The sequence below is a fragment of the Emys orbicularis genome, chromosome 1 (assembly GCF_028017835.1).
Source record: "Emys orbicularis isolate rEmyOrb1 chromosome 1, rEmyOrb1.hap1, whole genome shotgun sequence".
Lineage (NCBI taxonomy): Eukaryota > Metazoa > Chordata > Testudines > Emydidae > Emys > Emys orbicularis.
This window is the reverse complement of record NC_088683.1, coordinates 36,257,337-36,279,752: the sequence shown is the minus strand read 5'-3', so window position 1 is coordinate 36,279,752 and position 22,416 is coordinate 36,257,337. Positions and strand designations below refer to the sequence as shown.

The window sequence follows — 22,416 nt, the reverse complement described above, 5'->3', positions numbered from 1 at the left end:
GTGAAACCGCGTTATATTGAACTTGCTTTGATCCACCGGAGTGCGCAGCCCCGCCCCCCCGGAACACTGCTTTACTGCGTTATATACGAATTCATGATATATCGGGTCGCGTTATATTGGGGTAGAAGTGTATCTTGTACTTACAATGCTGCCTGCCAACAGGTAGAACAGAAAAAGACTAAGACCAGAATAGCAAAAGCCAGACAAGCCTTTGCAACTCTAAAGCCCAGCGGAGAAACAGAAATCTTACCCTCCACACCAAACTTTGAATATTTAACATCATTGTAAAATCAATCTTATTACATGGTGCTGAAACTTGGGGATTTAAGACTTTACTATCTGAAATCCAAGTTTTCCTGAACTGTCTTATGCAAATCCTCAATATCAGATGGCCGGGGGCGGGGGGGGGAGAACAACAGCCCACCAGTGAAGAACTCTGAAGGACAAAACAGAAACGAATAGGATAGGAAATTACAGAACAAAAATGGAGATGGCTAAGACATATATGGAGGAAAGACCCGAACAACATAGCATAGAATGGAACCCCCAGAGAAAGAGGCAATAAGGAAGACCAAGGATAACATGGAAACACACAACAGAAGCAGAATTGAAAGCTATCAAAACGACACCAGAAGAAGCCAAGAATGCAGCAGAAGACCGACAAAGATGGAAGCCAGTGGTGAAGGCCCAATGTTCCAATGGAATGGAGAGGCATAAGAGAGGAAGAATAGACACTGGTATGTGGGCTGCCTGCCCCCTATCTCCAGGGCTCAGCAGGGACCCCTCTCCATCGCTGCAAGAGATTGGTGAGTAGGAAAGAAAAAGAAGTGAGCATAACTTCAGGGACTTTGTTCGCTCCGAGTCTCCCCCTTCCCAGTAGAATGAGGTTGCATATTCTCTTATACAGGTGATGTAGGGCAGAAGGAGAGCACTTCAAGTGGGCAAGGGCTGTGAAGGAGTTGGATTGTGGTAGGTGGACAGAGGGAAGAGGGTAAGGGGTGCAGCTTATGTGGAAGGGAAACTGGGCAGAAATTGTAACTCACAACTTCTGTTGTTCTATTTGTTTACTTGTTTATCTATTTCTGTTTGTCTGTATTGTCTTTTAAACTGTAAACTCTTTGGAGCAATAACCTAGTCTAGATTTGCACAGTGCCTTTTTCTCCTTTCAGTGAAGATGCTTAACAGTTATTAACATTAATGGCATATTTTTTCGTTATTTGGGTTTTATCATAATTGATACATTTATACTCTGTCAGTAAATCATAAAAAGGAAAAGATGCAGAAAAAACAGGCATACTATTCTATACAACAACAGAAAACAAATGAAAATCAATACACAGTAAAGTAATTGCTATCTTTCAAAAACTGACTTGCCTTAATATTCATAAGAATCCATCATCATTTCATAAAATAAGTTAAAGCAGCCTCTGGTACAATCTATATATATATTTATAGCCAAGCATGCAAAAATGCTTACAACAACAATTACAGGATCTTTACACAATACATGAAGCCAAAAAGCCTTCACTTTATCTACCAACATCTACTTTAAAAAAAAAAAAAAAAACCAAAAGGCTCAGTCCATTTTCCCCCCTAGAGATGGAATAAAATGTTAAGCAAGAACAGATAATTAATGAGAGATGAAGATGCACAGCAAGAGAAAATACCCTCACAATTATTTGAGTCCAACATCATTTAGTTAATAGGTGTAAACAAGAGGATATTCAAGCAGCAGCCATTTCAAAACAACTGTTCAGTATTCTTGTGGTCATACTGTATTCTCAGATCCACTACAAACATCTCTAAAATGTATATTAAGTTAAACAACTGAAGGGCTAACAATAGGTTCTTCCTTTAGGGCTGTAAGATCCCACAGCAAGCATGGTGCAGAGAGAATTAGATTGTGATAATTTACTACTGTAAAAACTCTAGCACGAAACAAAAAGGGACTACACAGAGACTATGTCATATAACATCAGTGTCCTGATTTATCACTACCTTCAGGAGAGCAACAGGACTCTGAAATGTGGGTATAGTCTTTGATAAAGTGGAAGGCAACAGGTACAAAATATTACTCATTTACTTTTAAAAGCATTACAACTTCCTGTATTTAAAAAAAAAAAGTTACTGCTGCCACAAGGAAGCAGTAACTAGCACCCAGCCACCTCCACACTTTGGAGTACAATTATATCAATCAGTGGCTGTAGCACATTTAAATATACCAACAACAGATGGCTATGTGGCCTTCACTGAGGAAAAGGTTCCAGATTATTTCAGCTTTTCTCTTGTTGCAAGGACTTGCAATGGACTTTGGTGCTGCTAGGTGGTAGCCACTGTTTTCCAGCAGGTCACCTGGAAGCACAAGTTTCTAATCCTTTTAGCATACTTTTTCATGCTTTTTAAATCTCTACACACTTTCACATAAAGTAGATGGCATTGTTATCATTTTTTATACAGCATCAGGGTGCCACATACTTTACTGGCAGCTATAAAGAGGTCACTCATTAGCTAATCCAGTTTAGGGAGAAGCATCAAGTCAGCTGTTTGCATTTCTCCTCCTGTCCTGGGGATTGTTATGTCCTAGATCTAGTATACTTTAGAGCAGCCTTATGGTTACTCTAAAGTAGGCTGGCTATGGCCTTAAAATGCTGGTATGCTAGGTAGGGATTGCCAAACTGCAGCCTTCCTCCCTGGCAGTAAGAAATCCCAGTCAATTACACTTTTTCTGATTCCAATACATTAAAAGGAATGGAGATGAAGCAAGGTTGAGGATATGTGCTAAAGTCTCTATCCCAAAGAGTGAACATGGTTCAAACTAAATGGTTCTTAAGACAAGCTCCCTTATCTTGCATTACGACATGCTTTTTTTTTTTTTTTTAAAGTATGAATCACCATATGTGCACTTCCTCTGCTTGTTATCCCAGAGACCCAAAAGTAGTATGATTAGGCCAAGAAGTCATTTATAACAAAATATTGAAGATGTTTTGCATGTTCTTATATGCTATGCTCTCTCCTAAACAGCTCTGGACTCCGTTTTGGCAAAATAACATTAATTAAAAACTGACTTTGGACGGAATGAATCACAGAAAGAACTGATCCATTCTCAGTACAATGTTTTCATCTGACAAATACTATCTTGATCGTACACCTTTCACGTTATGACAAAAAATTCAAAACGCACACAAGAGCACATATGAGCATGACAACTGCTTTTACAGAACATTTCAATACATCCATATTATTTTTTCCATTATACATATGTGGGATTAGCTGTTTGATGTTGCCACTTCAAACAAGCATTGTTCATCCCTCTTCAGAATGTTAACAAGAATTAATATGAAGATCTATGTTGTGTCCAGTAAAGAAATTAGTTATATATTTATAAAATGCCAAAGATAATATGAAATGAATAGGCAGACCATTCTGTGTTGGCTTTCCAGGACAAGACACAGGATAGACACAAACATGCTTAAACAGAAATCCATATATAGACAAATAATATGATTTTGCATTGCAAATGGTATCTTACACTCACCAAATCTTCAGAGCATAAGGTTACTTTTTAAGCAAGATGGATTTTTGTCTTCCTGCCAAAGGCAGGCAATGTACCAGCCCAGAGGGATCATTGGTCTGATCCTGTATAGAAAATCATATGTACAGTTTTACAGTTAAAACTAGGGCTGCCAAGCTATTAAAAAAATTAATTGCACAGTTAAACAATAATAGAATACCATTTATTTAAATATTTTTGGATGTTTTCTACATTTTCAAATATATTGATTTCAATTACAACATAAAATTCAAAGTGTACAGTGCTCAATTTATATTTTTTATTACAAGTATTTGCACCGTAAAAAACAATAGTATTTTTCAATTTACCTAATACAAGTACTGTAGTGCAATCTCTTTATCACGAAAGTTGAACTTACAAATGTAGAATTATGTACAAAAAAACCTGCATTCAAAAACAAAACAATGTAAAATTTTAGAGCCTACAAGTCCACTCAATCCTACTTCTTGTTCATCCAATCGCTCAGACAAACAAGTTTGTTTACATTTTCAGGAGATAATGCTGCCCTCTTCTTATTTACAATGTCATCAGAAAGTGAGAACAGGCGTTCTCGTGGCACCGTTGTAGCTGGCGTCGCAAGATATTTACGTGCCAGATGCTCTAAAGATTAATATGTCCCTTCATGCTTCAACCATCATTCCAGGGGACATGCATCCATGCTGATGACGGGTTCTGCTCAATAATAATCCAAAGCACTGTGTACCGACGCATGTTCATTTTCATTTCTGACTCAGATGCCACCAACAGAAGGTTGATTTTCTTTTTTGGTGGTTCAGGTTCTATAGTTTCTGCATTGGAGTGTTGCTCTTTTAAGACTTCTGAAAGCATGCTCCACACCTCATCCCTCTCAAATTTTGAAAGGCACTTCAGATTCTTAAATCTTGGGTTGAGTGCTGTAGCTATCTTTAGAAATCTCACATTGGTACCTTCTTTACGTTTTGTTAAATCTGCAGTGAAAGTGTTCTTAAAATGAACAACATGTGCTGGGTCATCATCTGAGACTGCTATAACATGAAATATATAGCAGAATGCAGGTAAAACAGACCAGGGGACATGCAATTCTCCCCCAGGGAGTTCAGTCACAAATTTAATTAACACATTATTTTTTTAAAACGAGCTTCATCAGCATGGAAGCACGTCCTCTGGAATGGTGACGAAGCATGAAGGGGCATACGGATGTTTAGCATATCTGGTACGTAAATACCTTGCAATGCCGGCTACAAAAGTGCCATGCAAATGCCTGTTCTCACTTTCTGGTGACATTGTAAATAAGAAGAGGGCAGCATTATCTCCTGAAAATGTAAACAAACTTGTTTGTCTGAGTGATTGGCTGAACAGGAAGTAGGACTAAGTGGACCTGTAGGCTCAAAAGTTTTACATAGTTTTATTTTTTGAGTGCAGTTATTTTAAAAAAAAATCTATATTTGTAAGTTACACTTTCAAAACAAAGAGATTGCACTATAGTATTTGTATGAAGTGAATTGAAAAATACAATTTCTTTTATCATTTTTACATTGCAAATATTTGTAATCAAAAAGAATGTACTCTGATTTCAATTACAGCACAGAATACTATATATATTAAAATGTAGAAAAACATCCAAAATATTTAATAATTTTAAATTGGTATTCTATTGTTTAACAGTGTGATTAAAACTACAATCATGATTTTTTAATCATACTAATTTTTAGTTAATCGCGTGAGTTAATGGCGATTAATCAAGAGCCCTAGTTAAAACACTCACCACATTGCGCTTCATTAACCAAAAACATGGAGTTGCAAGCAACACCCCACAACAAGACCTACCAAGTAAAGGGCACTGTCCTAACAAGTTTGTTATACCAGTGTACTCTGTCTCATCTGTCTGTAATTTTCTCCACCTTTTAGATTGGAGAGGGCAGGGTGGCATAAGGATAGTAGCACATTTAGTCAACCACAGTGGAACACATGGGCTGGGGTTACTGGACAATGGGGTGGGAAGGAGAGAAGGGACATTAAGATGCACTCTTTTTTTGTAAATATAGCTAACAAGACATGCATTTTGCAGGGTTTTCTTGTATTTTAACTATCTAATTAAACTAGGCTCTTCAAGGAAGTGAAGACTATTTATTCTGCATTTGTACAGTGCCTAGCACAATGGGGGTCCTAACTCTAACAGGGTGTGTAGGTACTACATTATGAATAACAACAACCACCAACAGATTGTGCCGTCCTTTTGGTCACAGAGGTATGAAATTTTAATATTAAGCATATGAGCCATCAAAAAAGCAGAATGACTCCCAAAGGTTTCAGTTTTTAGCTCTAAAACCACCTAGCATTTTTGCAAATATTTTCTTAGCTGCTGTAGGTCTAAAGTGTATGGATGGCATTTTCTTGGTGTCCCCTTTTATATTACATTAAAGGTCTCAATAAGCATAAACCGTAATTGTCTTCCAACTTCATCCTTTTAATAATCAAAGTCATGATCAAATGTGTACACCAAAAATCAAATAATATTCTTCTTCCTAGATTTGTGCAACATAATATTATTAGGAGGAAATCAGACAGTAGGTGCAGGGGATGGTAGAAATCTGATGGAGCTAGATCACGAGAAGTAGCCCTTTGCACCATCTATAGCGTGCTTCTTCTGTGTCTAGACACAAATACCTTTCATTTTAAATAGTCTATTAACAATATTACAAGACTGTGTTTCATTACTGTTTCAACAGATAATTATTTTTTGGGTAAAGAAAAGACAGACTCCCCCTATTGGTATATTTTGGCACACCTACATCAAGTGTAAAACCCATGGTGAAAGGAAATTAAAGGATATTTTATAATGCCTTGTCTGGGTAGCATCTTTTAACAGCTGTACATTTTCCTCCTCTTCCTTTTTTTTTTGTTTTTGTTTTTGTTATTTAGAAACTTGGACACTATACTTAAAATTTTATCTTGTTTCTAAGCAGGCTCTTCTATTTTCAGTCATACTGGGCTAACTGTCAAACATTCAAGAGATTGTGTTTCTGTTAGTTGTATTTAGCTAATTTCTCATACATGTAACTATAGTAAATCTTAAGATAAAAAGCTATTTTGATTGCCTTTCAAAATTTCTTTCCCACTCTAATACTCATTCAAGCTCAATTTGTTCTAAGGATGAAGTCTGTTGCCTGGCTAAGAAGCTTAATACTCCTCTTACTTTACATGTCCCACTGTAATCTGGTGACATTCCGGTTCATCTGTGCTTCTCTGCATGCAATGCAGTCTTTGTATACACACAAGCATGACACAAGAGACTACAAGCAATTATAATTCAGCATGTTAAATGTGACAAAACCCAGAAAAGCAAGAAAATATATAGCTAAGACATGTCCTTAACTCAGGTTCGTTGTACATATGTAACATAGGCAACACATCTGGTATAGAAGATATCTTACTGTTTGGAGACCCAGGTACCTCCCAAGCACAAAAGGGGAAACTGAAGAGAGTTTCCACTGCATAGCCAAATTCCTTTCATATTCCTTTTCTTCAATTGTTTATAAACATGTATATGTTAATTTTTGAAGACTAAAGGGGGGAAAAAAACCTCAGAGAAGGGCAACATAGTTGACACAATGGACCATAATGGCTTGTTCATAGTATATATAGTCTATTGGGTAATTTTTAATATATATAAGAGCTTCTCATTATAGCAGCTATATGAGGTATACAGATAATCTTAAATGTGTGTTACTTATTCCATTGTAATGGCATCTGAAATTACAATCTATCATATAAAACACATTTCAACTCGTTCCAACAAACTTTTGGGGTTAATATACCCAAAGCGCTTTGGAAATTGATACATAGATCTTTTCCCTAAAACTTTTTTACAATATTTACCAGTCTCACCTACTGTATGAGACTATGGGTTTATATGAGCTGCAATTAAAAAAAAATAGCTATGAAAAATCTGAAGTGTGTAGATATTTTTAACCGTTAAAATGTTTTTAACTCTCAAAATAACAAGGCATTGTCTTCATTTTTGAGAAGTTTGCAAAAATAATTAAGTTATAAGAACACAAAATAAAATAAATAAAGCATTTTTGCATAGCCCTATAACTTCAAATGTTAAACACTGTTTGTAAAAAGGGATAAAATTAGGACATGTATGTCAAACTTCTGCCCAAAGCAAATTATTATGGCAGTTATAAACACAGACAATTGAAACATAATTTAAGTGCTAACAGTCCCTTAAACACAACAGCATTGATTATTAAAATTCAGTTTGTATTTGACAGAAAAATGTCTACACCAATTTAACCAATAATAGTTAGCTCTTCATAAGAAAAAATAAAGTAGTAATAATCACAGAAGTAATGCTGAAAGAAGATTTTCTACATGTACAAATGGGGTACATTTACAGTATATAATGAAACAATTATGTCCCATTGACACTACAATTCTGTATTATACCCACAAAAACAGGAATTGGCCACTAAAATGTCTTCCTTAACTTTGTTCTGTTTAGGTGCTGCAGCATATATGCAAAATCACTTCATTCTATACAGATTGAATTCTTATAGTTTCTAAGCACAACAGGTTAAGAATGGTGTTTCAGACTCTGAATTCTGTTGCTTTTTGTGGTTTAAGTAAGTGACACTGTATGAGTGTTGCTTCTGCGCAGTTTAAGCGCCCAAAACAGTGTCATGCCATTCTAATCTGTCAAACCATTCACAATCCTTAATATAGGAAACATTTTCCAAAAGGAAACAATATTTTATAAATCTAGGTCTTAATTAGATCTGATATTCTTAGGTTAAACAAAAACATCAAAATAAAGAAATTACTGTGCAAACACATACTGCTTTGTGCATATCACTGTAGTTACCCACTAATTAGGCTACTTTTTATAAATTATACAAAGGCACAATCTGAAAATGTATTCTCTACCTTTTCTCATAATTACGATCATACTTGTGAATAGTTAAAATTAATTACTAAATGAAAGGGTTATTTCTTTTTGGAGGGGGAGAGAGATTCTTCCCAATTCATTCATACAATGTTCCTCAACTTGTGACATTATGCAGCTTTGCTTCTCATTGAAAAAAATCTTAAGTGATTATAAAGAGAAGATTAACCATTTAAAAATTAGACACAGTCAATATCATTCCCTACTTTTAGTCCTCTATACTGATTGTACAATGTTTTAAATTTTAACTCCTCTTCAAACTAACTAGAATATATTAAACTGATTTGTACGAAGATCAGACAGGCATGGGACTGTGATTATATATCACAATACCCTTTTCTTGGTTCACAGCTCTATTCATCTTTTTGAAACACTGAAAGACAGATTGGACATAGGGGAACGGATTAGCCACAGGATGACCTGTATTTCCACACAAAAGCCTAAGTGTGGAAAAATGGCACCCTGTGTCACCCATTCTTCACTTCCTGAAAAAAACATATTCATGAAAATGGCCATTTAAAGAGCTCTTTCCCACTCATCTCAGAACAAAACGTTCATTGTTTTTTTTTTTACATCATGTTGAGTGTACAACAATGTAAACTACTATTAAGTTACCGTAATTATGTAACCTATATAAAAATAATTTAAACTGAAATGGGATATTTTAAGTGGCATGAGTTCAGCAAAGCACAACAACAGAAAAATTTACAGTTTGCAAACTCTACACTACATAGGAGGGTGCTATATTTCAACTATCTATCAATGTGACTGAATGTTTATTTGCTTTTAAAAATAATCTTAGCTGGATACTATCCGTTTATTTTAATCAAAGTTCTGAATTCTATATGCGATGTTTTCAAATTGAAATTATAAAAATATTTCGTACTAATATGTAATATATGATTACCATGAATCGGTAAAATCACTAATTCAAAGTGAGTAGCAGGAAGATAAATACAGAAAAAAGATGTGATAACTGTAAAAACTGGGCAAGTTTAATCTTGAGAAGAAAAGACTGAGGGACGACCTGATAACAGTTTTCAAATATGTTACAGGCTGTTATAAAAGGGAATAGTGATCAATTGTTCTCTATGTCAACGGTAAGACAATAAGAAACAGACTTCATCTGCAGCAAAGGAGATTTAGGTTAGATATTAGGAAAAACTTTCTAACTATAAATGTACTTAAGTTCTGGAATAGGCTTCCAAGGGATGTTGTGGAATTCCCATTACTGAAGGTTTTAAGAACAGTTTGGACAAACACCCATCAGGGACAATCTAGGTTTACTTGGTCCTGCCTCAGCACTGGAGGCTAGACCAGAGGACCTCTTGAGGTCCTTTCCAGCCCTCTATTTCTATGATCCTATGCAGCATTTTCAAGGGATTGTTATATGTAAATTTTATGATACGTTCTATCACCAATGGTCTCTAGAAATGACAATAAAAACTAAATATAACTTGTACACAACATACATGTACCATATAAGAAAAGAAAAATTAGACCTTTACTTAATTTTATATAACTTTTTTTGTAATTCAGGTATCTTCTTACACACAATATAGAGAATTGGAGTATGTGTCATTTGTACTGTCAGACTGTTTCAAAGATATGCTATCAAGTAGTTTGATCAGGCTAGACAAACTGGCAACCCACTTGGTTGCTGTTCTGAGGAGAGATTAATTTGACAGCCCATAAGAAATGATCAAATGAAGGTACCTTAGCATTTAACTGAGGATTTTGGCTACATACCTGGGCCACAAACAATGGACCCAAGCTGTCCACAGGACTCTGATGTGCAATAAACTTAAATTCACCAGTTGCCAATAAATCAGTGTTTCAATATTATTATTTGGATTCAGACATTCTATTCTGTAACATCTCAGACTTTTTTTTTTTTTAATTAAAACAGTTGCACTATCAGAAGCAAGTCTCAGATGTTCTGAAGACAGGCAGAAGTAATCTGTCAAATGTATTCCATTGATGTATGTTCAGTAAACAAACATACTGGTATGGTAGGGAGAAGATGAATGTTCTGAAAGGGAAGTTGTTTGTTTTCCTCACTTTTTCCATGCTAACAAATGTTTTTTTTTCCCTCCCACCCGTTTAAAAAAAAGTTAATTTTCCAATAAAAAAGAAAAGGGAATTTTTATTCCTTTAGGCAAAATAAATACATGTAGGTGGGTTTTTTTAATAGAAACCCAAAACACTACCTAATGTTTCTCCTTCCCCTAAATAAATAAATTCATCTCAATACATCTACACATAAAAACAGATCAGCCGATTAGTGATGGGGGGTGGGGAGGGAGCTGTGCAAGACATGGAGAAACTATATGGAGTTTTACCCAATCCTATTAAACTGTACAATGTTATCACTCAAACTGCAGTGCAGAACACATACAGTGTTGAATGTGAATGTTATTAAAAAAAGTCAAAATGCTAATATTAAGATTAACCAAAATAAATGCATTCAGGCTGAGAGCTAATATGATACAAACAATCCAGACTTACACTCTTTATACAGCTCTGTGTGTGTGTCTATTAAAAAAATGGGATGAAAATACTTTTGTCCACAGAAATACACAGACAGGCACAGTTAATAAATTACCCTACAGGCTCAGAAGCACATCAGTTTCATCTAGTCATTTCACAACAGAAGGACCATAAATATTGGTGGAGAAAATAATGCAAAATGTGCTAAAATACTTGGTAGGGTGGTCGCTGATCCCTTCATTAAAAAAGAAAAAGAAAATGCAATTGGTAGTTAATCTTTTTGGCCAACAATACTAAAGAATACTTTCTTTTAAACTGTTATAAAGCCCTCCTTCTTATCGGATTATTTACAGTAATGAAGGTGTCAAAATATAGTAGTGAAAGACAGCATAAAATTGCAAAACATGAAGGCAAATACAAACAAAATTAGCTTGAAATGAATGGCAATATATTCTTTTTTCCACAATGTCTTTAAAAGAGTTCCCTAATTAGGCAGAAAATATACGAACCTGCTATTATGCTAATTTGTTTGAATATTAAATTAATGAATATCTGGGAGGCATTATACACATAACACAATTAAAGCATCTGTAGACCTCTTAAAAGAGAAATCTTTGGCTAACTTCTTAGTGTAGGTAGCTATATAAATAGCTCTTCTCCCACAACTAACCAAATCAACCCTGATGCTTTCTTAGTTTACAAATGCTTTACCAAATGTACTGTACTTCCTGGACTGACTCATGTAAATTACACACCAATAAAGATCTTCCAGCGGCTGCAACATTGTCACTCTGACCAATCTTGAGTGAAACTTTGTCCCAATCACACAGGACTTGCTTCACATTTGGTACAGCAAACACCCTAACCTACGCTGGTTGTCACTGTTCAGTCAAGTACTGAGATATTTAGTAACGTGCACTAAAAAAACCCCAGCTTGGATCCCAAAACACAACCAAGTAAATTGCAAGCGTTTTGACAACGTTGCGTGGTTTACAAAGCAGCAGCAGATCTCATTCCCCTTGCCCCCCCCCCCACAAAAGAAATGTATGCACCCCTAACTCATTAAGCTCCCATCTTCACACTGCGTTTGTATCACGAATAACCAACTGAATCATTATTTCAGCAGAAAAAATGGGTTAGTTTCCTTGAGGAGGAGAAGGGGAGGAAGGGGGGGGGGGGGGGGAAGAGAAACTGAACCGAAGGTTTCCTTCGCCGAGAAACGTCCTGTATCCACTTAACCAGAATGCATCTTACATTTTTTGTTTCCTTAAGGAAACAAAACATTTTCTCCGCTGATTTGTGATGGTGATTTTCTGAATACAGCAATGGAAAAAACAAGAACCCTGGAACCATGCAAAAGGCCTCTGCCAGTTTTAGGGCAGCGAGGAGGAAAAGGAAGGAGCCGAATGCCCAGAATTTGCTCTGCCCTGCCCTTTCCACAGAACTTTAGTGCCATCTATTGAAAATATATTGAATTTAAAAAGAAAAAAATAAGCCACCTATTGATTTGATATAAAAATAAGACATTTACTTGTGGGGGTTTTTTTGGTTTATTAATACTCAAACGATGACTAGTGATCCTCGGTCTTCCTAATAGCAGAAAATCTTGTCCATGCGCTAAAATATCTCATTAAAGCCATGAGACATTAAAGCTCAGAGAATGCACACATTAGGTGTGTGTTTGTGTATATATAAAAATATAAAAATCAGGAATGCAAACCTACATCTAGCTACCTTCTAAATAAAAAAGAGCGGTTTTAAAGGGGGGGGGGATACAGTAGAGCCAATGCTGTAGCTAGAACATACTGGAAACAATAAAAAAAAATTAAGGCACCTAGTAAGAGACCTTCGCGCTGAAAGAACAGGGTACGTAGACATGCAGATATAATTACCTTCTTTAAGGAACTGTGAGTGGATGACAAATATAAGAAAACAGCAAATAGCTGCTCCTGCTAATGCCCATAAAGCTTTCAAGAGCTGCATCTCGGTTTGAAACTCAGTAAATACCCAGAAAGTCACACAATGAATTTCCACAGCGATGCATCAACGTTTCCCCTTTTGCGCCAGGCTCGGCTGCTCCCCAAGCAGTAACCACACTTCCGAGAGAGAGCGAGCGTTCAGGGTTTGGGGAGGGGGGGTGAGGGGATTTACAACAAAGTCTCAAGCAGCAGCAGCACCATGATCTTCTTATGGACAGCAGCACAGAGGAAGCTGGGTCTGGGATCCATGAATCAGCTTTCTGTTTCCTCGTGAGTTGAGCAGCATTGAGGGTTGGGGAGGGAGTGAGGGAAGCAAATCTGGGCAGAATTGCGCAATAGCTCCCACACTGCTCCGGTGGGGGCTGTTTTTGCTGCTGCTGGTGGTGGTGGTTCAGTGACTGCTCCGGCTCAGCAGTGCTGGGAATGCGGGAGCCAGGCTTATCTTTCTGGGGCTCCGGGGAAGCCAGTGCACCATCGCCCGGCTTGCTGGGTTACCTGTCCGGTGTCTGCCACCACAATCTGTGGAGAAGGGGGAGCGTGGGACTGGGAGGGGAAATCTCTCTTTACTGCAACTTCTCTAAGCTGATGATCACAATCTGAGCCACCCACCAGGTTTGGAGAGCTTCTCCCATTCAGAGCAACTCAATGTATCCTGTTATCCCGGGGATGTGTAGGTACCAGCGGGCCACGGTGCAGCTCCTGGCGTGCGCTGCCTTGCAAAGCCGCTTGCCTTCACTTGGGCTCTCACCTCCCGCTGCCTGATTCCGTCTTCGTCCGGATCCTGCCAGCAGCCGGGATGGGGAGCCCTCCCCCGGAAAGGCTGCGCTGAGCCGGGGCCGGAGACCTAGTTCACTTGCCCGCCTCCAGATTGAGGACGGGTTGCATAAGTCTCTGTGCGCTTTTCCTGCTGCACCCGCAAAGCGCTTTCCAAACAGGTAGCTGCCGCAAAAGAAATCTCAGCCTACAGGTTGATGCCTCCGTAGCAATCTCTCGCGCGCGCTCACACGCACACACACACTCCACGCGCACAATACAATTCCCAAGCTTGGGGTGCTGCTGCCGCTGCTGCTGCCGAGGGGGAACGAGCGGGTGCTGAATGATCGCAGCGGGTTGTTGGCGAGGAGCAGCTCCCGGGCCGTCGGGTTTGGGAGGCTTTCTGGAGGAAAAGAGGGAGGAGGGTTGGGGAGCTGCTGGCTGGCTGGCGGCAGAGAGGAGCTGATTTGTGAGGTTCTGCCCGATCGGCGCTCAGAGAGGTTGGAGCTGTAGGCTCGGTGTCTGGATTGGCTGCACGCTGTACATCTTCCACTCAGTCTCGGGTGGAGTTGGGCTGTAAGCGCAGCCTGGGGCTCGCTCGCTCGCTGGAGCGCTTCCTTTCGGGGTCGCGTTAGACCTCTAGGCTAGGCGTCTTGGTGGAGGCAAGCTCCCAGGGAGTATCGGGGCTTGTCGGCTCAGTCTGGCTGGGCTCACGCAGCGGATCTCGGTGTCTCTCCGGGTGCGCGGAAGGTGCAACCTCCCAGGGTGTAGCTGTGTGGCTGGACGGCCGCACGCTGAAGATCCCCCTTTCTGGGTGTATTTGGGTTGCTGCAGGCTGGGTGCCTGTAGAGATGCAAGCTGCCTGCCTGCGCTGGGGCTGTGAACCGGGAGCCTGCCTGCATGCAAGCTCCCTGGAGGTACTTTGGCCGGGGGAGATCGGCGGCGGTAGCGCCTCAACGCGCCCAATCCCAGCCCCGCTCCGTCGCATTTAAACCCTGCCGGCTTCCCCTCCCAACTTTCCCCGATTTCGCTCCCCGGGTGGTAGCGAGCATGCCCGAGAGCTGAGCCTGCGCAGCGCTCAGCCGGCGCTCACCGTCCGGATCTGCTCCCCGCCGGGCAGAAGAGGGGCAAGGTCAAGCAGGGAGGGGCAGGGAGCAACCCTGTGGGCAAAGGAACCAAAGCGGGGGCGGGGGGAGAAGCGAAAATGTGGGAGAGGAAAAGGCCAAAGGAGCAAACACCGGGGTGCCAGGGGGGAAAGTGGGTGCAGAAGCGGGGCGGCTAAGCAAGAATGGGAGGAGGGAACAGAAACGAGGGAGGGGATCAGAGGAGTAAACATGGAGGAGAAGGGTTGGATCTGTGATGATCACACTTGTCCTTCCCTTTTCCTCCGCCCCACGCCGCTTCCTTGCCCGTGGAGATAACCCTCCAACCCACTACTGAGAAGCAGGGGACAAGCCAGTCCTCAACTCTTTTTTCTGGGGGCGGGGGTAAGGAGGGAACCGATTATTTCAGGTGCTGATTCTAGACCCACCCTGTTGGTGCTGGGGAGCTAGGGGAAAGAGGCCGCATTGCCCTTTCACTAGTCACCCTTTGCCCCTTAGAGAACCTGTGATTCAATCTCATTATTTGACACCTGTAATGCAGTGTGAGCGCGCCGGCTAAAGGCAGCACTAATAGGAAGCCGATTGTATAAAACAACCCAAACCCTGCAAGCATATGAGCAATGTGAGTCCTCATCTCTGGTATAACTCCATGGATTAAACTGACCCTTTAATTACCACTAGAATGCCATGCCAGTTCAATAAGCAACAGTTATTATTTTAGTTAGACTATTTGTCTCTACTTTTGTACAGTTTTATTGTAATATGTCAGTGGTTAATATTTTCACAGGGATTTAGGGAGGATTGAGAATAAAGCTCATCCAATGATTTTTAAGGTAGAATTAAACTAAGAAAATTAAAAATTAGTCAGTGGTGTTTTGAGATCTTTTTGTTAAATGCTTAAAATGTAGCTTGTAGTAGGTGCTTCCATATATTTACAAGCCGGTGGAAAAAAAGATTTACTCCATTTTAAATTAGAGATCAATTAAATGTTGGGGGGCAGCTGTCTCTTGTTGTTGATTCTGCTTGGGATACAGTCTGTTCTCTAAGCTTTTTGGTTCTTCAGTGACAAAGAGTGGAGAAACATTAAAAATATCTATCTTTTCATTTTTTTACTTCATAAAACTGCTATATCCCTATAACCCCATTTGCTGCCCTCATTTAAGATATTTGAAGATTGTAGTTTCACAGTAGCAACATTATAGTTAAATTTGAGATGTTCCATTTGTAAAACCTTTCATTCAGAACTGTACCTACAGATCTGAAATATACCACATCTGCTTTCAGTCCACAGTTTGTGGGGTTTTTTTTAATGTATGAAGAAAATCCATGAATTTGAGTTGTAACAGTATGAATAAAATTGAAATAACTTGTGATTTTTGGTCATCGGATAAAAATAGCTCAGAAATGGTTTTTAAAATGCATCAAACTTAGAATGTATGAGATCCAGAATGAGCAATATGGTCCACATATTTGAAAATAATGGGTTTGGAGATAAAAGTTTTGAAAAATCTTGTGCAATACATTTCTTTCCTTATTGGCAAGTTTATGCAAGGACATACTCCAAGAGGGTCAAAATCTCCTCTTAGTTGCACCTGTGTAAACCCACTGAAATCAATGAGCCTAATTCATCTTGCATTTACACTGGTTTAAACCGGTGTGACTATTTAGGGGCTACTCTTCATTTAGGGTCTAATCCAGAGCCTACTGAAGGTTGTAAAGAGACTCCCATGTACTTCAGTGAACTTTGGAGTATATCCTTACACTATTAAGAGATCAGAATTCAAACTCAGTGTACAACACTGTGAGAGCAAAATTTGGTACAGAGCTCACATTGTAAAAAGCTATTCAGTCTCATAGCAACAAGAGTTTCCGTAGGAAATCCCATTTGGGAGGAAAGTGGTATCTGGCATGCTGTACTAAATATGGTTCAGCAAGTTTATATATTTTCTAAATATCTTGGACCTTTCAAGCAGAGTGAGTCCCACTCAAAAATAGCCCTGACCTTTCAACATGTCAGCTGCATAGAGGTATATAAAATTTTAAAGATAATGGTATAGCTAAATCCAATAACAATATTGCAAATGCCCAGTGTAGCTGTATATGAATAAATCCCCTTTTAGAAATTTCCCTATGGCGGTCTATCAAGGGCAGGGAGAAGGTGGGGGGCAAGATTTGGTGTGTCACCCCAATGGAACAGGCCATAAGACCGACTTCCAAGCCCCACAGATCCTGAGGGATATGCAGCGCTATCTGTGCAGATGTCCAAAGCCTCTGTTGTAGCTCTGCCCCAGGTATCCCCCAGTAGCACAGATGCAATGGAGCAATGTGTTCTGGGGATATGCCCAAGCTGTGGCTGCCACCAGGGACACTAACCTCAGTCTGTATTTTCTTTTCCAATTAGACTACAGAATTGATGGGGAGATGATGATGAATCCCAATGATAAATCCCAATCCCAATGATGAATCACAATCCCCTCCCCTACAAAGATGAGTGAAGGAGATAGTGTTGCAGAAACATCTCAACTGCACTTTTGTAGAAGTGAGAGATCCCCAAGCAGAAGGTACTCTCTAACCACAGAGCTGGTGGGGGTGGAAATGTTTCCCCCGGTTATTGTCAGGGAGCAATCCCAATGAGTATTTGATGTGTGTGCTTATCCCGCTGCATGGAAGATAATAGGAGAACCATATAAAATTTCCAATTTTTCTTTTCCCTTTTTTAAAGAAACACAAAGGCCTTGTAAAAATTGTGTCCAGATCAGCTCATTGTTTTTCTCTTACGTCCCATACAATTTGGTAGTGATCATCTCACTATAGTATTATAAAACCGCTGTAAGAAACTCAGTAGCAAATATATATTTTTCTGTTTAATTCTGTAGGATCATCGACTATGAGTAAGGCTACGTTTTAGTGACGGGTATTTTTAGTAAAAGTCATGGACAGGTCATGGGCAGTAAACAAAAATTCACGGCCTATGACCTGCCCATGACCTGTACTATACCCCTGACTAAATCTTGGGTGCTTGTGTGTGTGCCGCAAGTGCGGGGGAGGTGACCCGGGGGGTGCTGCAAGTGCTGGGGGAGGAGGGGTTGGCGGGGCTGGCAGCCTCCCTACCCAGCTTCTCGGAAGTGGTGACATGTCCCTCCCTAAGCTCCTAGCTCTATGTATTGCCAGCTCTGCAGCTCCCATTGGCCGGGAACAGTGGACAATGGGAGCTGTGGGGGAGGTGCCTGTGGGCAGAGGCAGCACATGGATCTAGGAGCTGAGGGAGGGCGAGACATGTTGCCACTTCCGGGGAGCCCACCTAAGATAAGTGCTGCCCAGAGGTCTCATCCCCTCCCATGCCCCAGCCCCCCACCATCTCCTGCTTCTGGGGGAGTGGGGGCCAGAGATTGCCCCGGCAGTGGCCAGTGCAACTGGCCCAGGGGATGCCTGAGCTGCTCGGGCAGGCCCAGAGACAGCCATACCGCCACTGCAGAAGTCACGGAGGTCACGGATTCCATGACAGACGTGCAGCCTTAACTATGAGGCTAGAAGGGACCACTGTGATTTTCTAGTCTGACCACCTCCAAAAACACAGGCCCTAGGATTTTCCTGAACTAATTTCTATTTGAACTACAGTATGTCTTTTAGAGAAATACCCAGTCTTAATTTTGAAATTGCCAGTGATGGAGAATCTACCACAACCCTTGGTAAATTGTTCCAGTGATTAATTACTGTTTAAAATGTGTACTTTAGTTCCAGACTTTATTTGTCTTCAACTTCCAGCCATTGGATCTTGTTATAGTTTTGAAGAGCAAATATTTTCCCCCCCTGCAGGTACTTATAGACTGTGATCAAGTCAGTCCTTAACCTTCTCTTTGTTAATTAGATATACTCAAGGAGCTCAAACACCAAGGCATGTTTTCTAATCCTTTAATCATTATCATGGCTCTTCTCTGAACCTTTCCCATTTACCAGCTATACCAGGGTGTAATGCATGTATGAAAGGAGCCCCATGTAGATTCTTTACAGATGTGTAGGTGGTACACCCTTAAGAGAAGTGAAAGAGGTAGCTTGAGCTTTGGTAGAATGGGCCCTAACTCCATGAAGAGGGGAAGTTCCTCTTTGTTCACATCAAAACAGGATGCAGCTCAAAATCCCTTACAACAATTTTTGTGAGGAGATTGCCTCCCCTTTCTTCTGCTCAGTGATGAAAATGCTTGGGGGTTTTCCTAAAGGAGGCCTTTGTCCTCTGCAGGTAAAACACCAGTGTTCTACTGGCATCCAAAGAATGAAGCTTCTTGTCTTCTCTAGTAGTGTGAAGTTTAAGATGGAAAATGGGAAGATGCATGGGTTAATTCAAAGTGAAATCAGAAATATCCTAAGGTGAATGTGGGCTGCAAACTCAAAGGCATCTTATATTTATGGAACATAATGTATGGAGGGGATGCCATAAGTGACCCAAGCTGTCTAGTGGAGCTAATTGCTATCAGGAAATCTACCTTTATGGAAAGATGTAGAAGAGAGCATGAAGCTAACAGCTCAAATGGTGGATTCATAAGCTCTGACAGTACCAGATTAAGGTCCCAATTCAGTGATGCAGTTGATACTGGAAGAAAGGTTCTGAGAAGGTCTTTCAAAAACCTCATAGTCATAGGATGGGTGAATGAGCAATTTTCTATTGGAGGATGAAAGGCATTAATCACTGCCAAATATACACACAGTGTGCTGATAGATAAACCAGATATCTTTAATGCTAACAGACGCTCCAGGATAATAGGGAAGTCTGCCTCCCCTGGAGGCTCATGATGGTGCTAGCATCAGATAGAGAACCTCTTCCATTTGGCCGTATAATATTTACTTACAAAGAATTTCCTGCTGTTATTGTGGATGGACTGGATCTCCTGTGCATGACTTCTCTACATTAGTCATCCATCCAAATACCAAGCTGTGAGATGGAAAAGCACTGGGTTGGATGGATGGTCACTCTCTTATCCTGGGTCAGAAGATTTGGCAGCAGTCGTAAATGTGTGCCTTAGGGGGCAGGGAGGGGTCAACTGGAGGATGGAGGTGAACTAAAACGAACTTGGCTACCAAGGCACCACTAGAATTAGTGTCATTTTATCTTGCTTCATCTTGGGTGGGAATGCAAACATTAGTGGTTCCAACCACTGCACCAAAAATGTGTCCTCTTGAGCTGCATATGAGCAGAAAGCTAGATACTTGTTTATTTGTGATGCCAAGAAGTTCCACTGTCAGAAGATGCTCAGTATCACTGAGTTGTGGAGTTCCCAGTCGTGGTCTCTGTGGAAGTGTCTGCTGAGATTGTCCGATGAGGTGTTTGTTATCCCTGGAAGGTTAAAGCAGGTTAAAGCCTAATCAGATGCACCAATTCTAGAGTATGACCACTTCTATGCTAAGAGGGGTGGACCTCATACCCCTCTACTTGTTTATGTTGTCATGTTGTCCAACATGACCAGAACATGTAGATTGTGTATGAAAGGAAAAAAAATATTGCAAGCTTTGTATTCTCTTCAAATTTGAAGGAGGTTGATACGTAGTCTGGATTCTTGATGGGTCCAAGAACCCTGAGCCACGTGGTTGTCCAGGTGTCCCTGTCCCATCCCCCGGGGAGGTATCTGTAATTACTGTAGTTGAGGCAAAACAAAGGGAACTCCTATAACACATGGGTTTTCCCACCAGGTGAGAGCTGTCAGGATGGTCTAGGGAATTGAGACTCCTTTGCCTAGAGAATCTCAATTTGGGATATAGACTGTCTTTAACCAATTCCTGAAGACACTAAAGATGTCCAGGCATGACTAAGCTGTTGTCTGAGTGCTCAGGCAAAGTTGGGTGTTGAGGTCCGTGAGGAATCTGCCCTGAAGTAAGAAAGCTCTGGCTGAAGGAGAATCCAGAGTTGCTCCAATAAAATCTATAATTTGGGGTGGAGGGTGGATTAAAGTGGACTTTTCTAGGTTTACCTGGAATCCTAAAGATTTCAGGAGGCTGAGGAGGGTGAGAATTCTCTATTGAACTTCCCAAGATCACCTCCATGTAAGCAGGCAGTCGTCAAGGTGAGGAAATGGGCTGCCATGGCAACAGAACTACGTTGCTACTATGGAGAGCACCTTTGTGAAAACACTTGTGGCCCTTGAGAGATCGAAAGGGAGAACTCTATCGTGGTAATGATTTAGGCCCACCATGATGCTCAGGAATTTCTTGTGCACTGAGTGAATGTCTGTGAAAGTAGGAATCTTTCAAATCAAGAGCTGCATACCAGTCACCTGATTGGTGACTTCAACTGGTGTACAGGGGTTCAAAGGGTTCAGGAGTGGTTTGGGCCTTGTGGAGAGTCCCATGAGGTGTCTTCAGAGCCAGAACTCACGGGATTGCTGCATTTGAGAAGGGTAGCCACAACAGATCTCTCACTTAGAAGGAAAGTAAGACTCCCTGAGACAATACAAGCAGAAGTAGGAGATGGCTAATCAGAAAGACCATGGGGTAGGACACACAGGAATTGAAGTCCAGGATCTTAGGCATACTAAATGCCAGGACAGGGAAGAGGGGAAGGGGGGGGGCTCTTTAGCCCCCAAAACACTATCAACTAACTAATTAGTTTTAGTGTCTAGGTTTAAAGGGGGGGAAATCAATTTTCATAGCAGGAAATCAATGCTAGCAAAGCTGTGAACACTGAGGAGATCCATCTCGGACCAGAGTGGTTGAAAGGAACTGGAAGTGTAGTTGGTCCGCAGCACATTGAGATGCACATTGCAAATGTGGACCAACAGACGTTGCTGTTGAAGAATCTTCTGGTCTCAGGTACATGGATTGCTTGTGCACGCACAGGGAACACCCAGCTGGGTCACTACTTAAAGAAGAACTGTGGTATTTTGTAATTTTAAAAAGTGTTTCAGTTCTTTGAAATTACTGCAGGGCCATTTTAAGATCCCCCTACTCATACCTGTAATCAAACCCTTAATTTCAGTTGTGTTGAATGTCTTTTGTGGGACAATAGATTTGGGGGTTTAATTCCTTTTTGTTCAATATAGTCCAAATTCGTGCCTGGTATAATGCAGTTATGGCAGGGATGGCTTTACCCCATATGCACTTACGCGTCTGGAATCCACTGCTTTCTTGGAACCATACCAATTAGAGCTCATAAAAGATCTTTTCTTAGGTTATCTAGGCCAAACCTTTTGCCTGTCTCTGATTGTTCCCACCTGAACTTTATTTAGTTTACTTCTGTGTTACTCAGTTGATGGATTGGTTAGGATGGAATAATCTCCCAAGTAACTGATGTCAGGTCTACCAGTTGGGACAGAGGTGGCATGTGGAGGGGCCACCCCTCCCCAGATTTCTGCTAGGGTTTATATGCCCTGCCCTTAACCCTGCTGCATACCATCAAACCTGTTAAACTGTCCCCATACCCTGCTCCCCATCAACAGTTATACATCATCTCTGAGTTGGGATGTCCTTGACATTCAGTTTAACAGTTTACTTTGCTCAGCTTCATCCTGTTACTCCTATTTATCCTTTCATCATGGTTACACCCTTCACATACTTCTGTATGAGCATTAGATTATCTTTTCCCACCTTTTATTGTAATATGGCCAA

At 40.6% G+C, this 22,416-nt stretch overlaps 1 protein-coding gene across 1 annotated transcript in view; it reads right to left on the bottom strand.

Moving 5' to 3' along the window:
- Nucleotides 1–12,971, bottom strand: part of TAFA5 (TAFA chemokine like family member 5) — a 318,595-nt gene extending 305,624 nt beyond the window's left edge. Inside the window, exon 1 of the mRNA XM_065400274.1 lies at nt 12,881–12,971. Coding sequence (XP_065256346.1) covers nt 12,881–12,971 — 91 coding nt within the window. The remainder of the gene's footprint in view (nt 1–12,880) is intronic.
- Between the last annotated feature and the right edge of the window lie 9,445 nt (nt 12,972–22,416).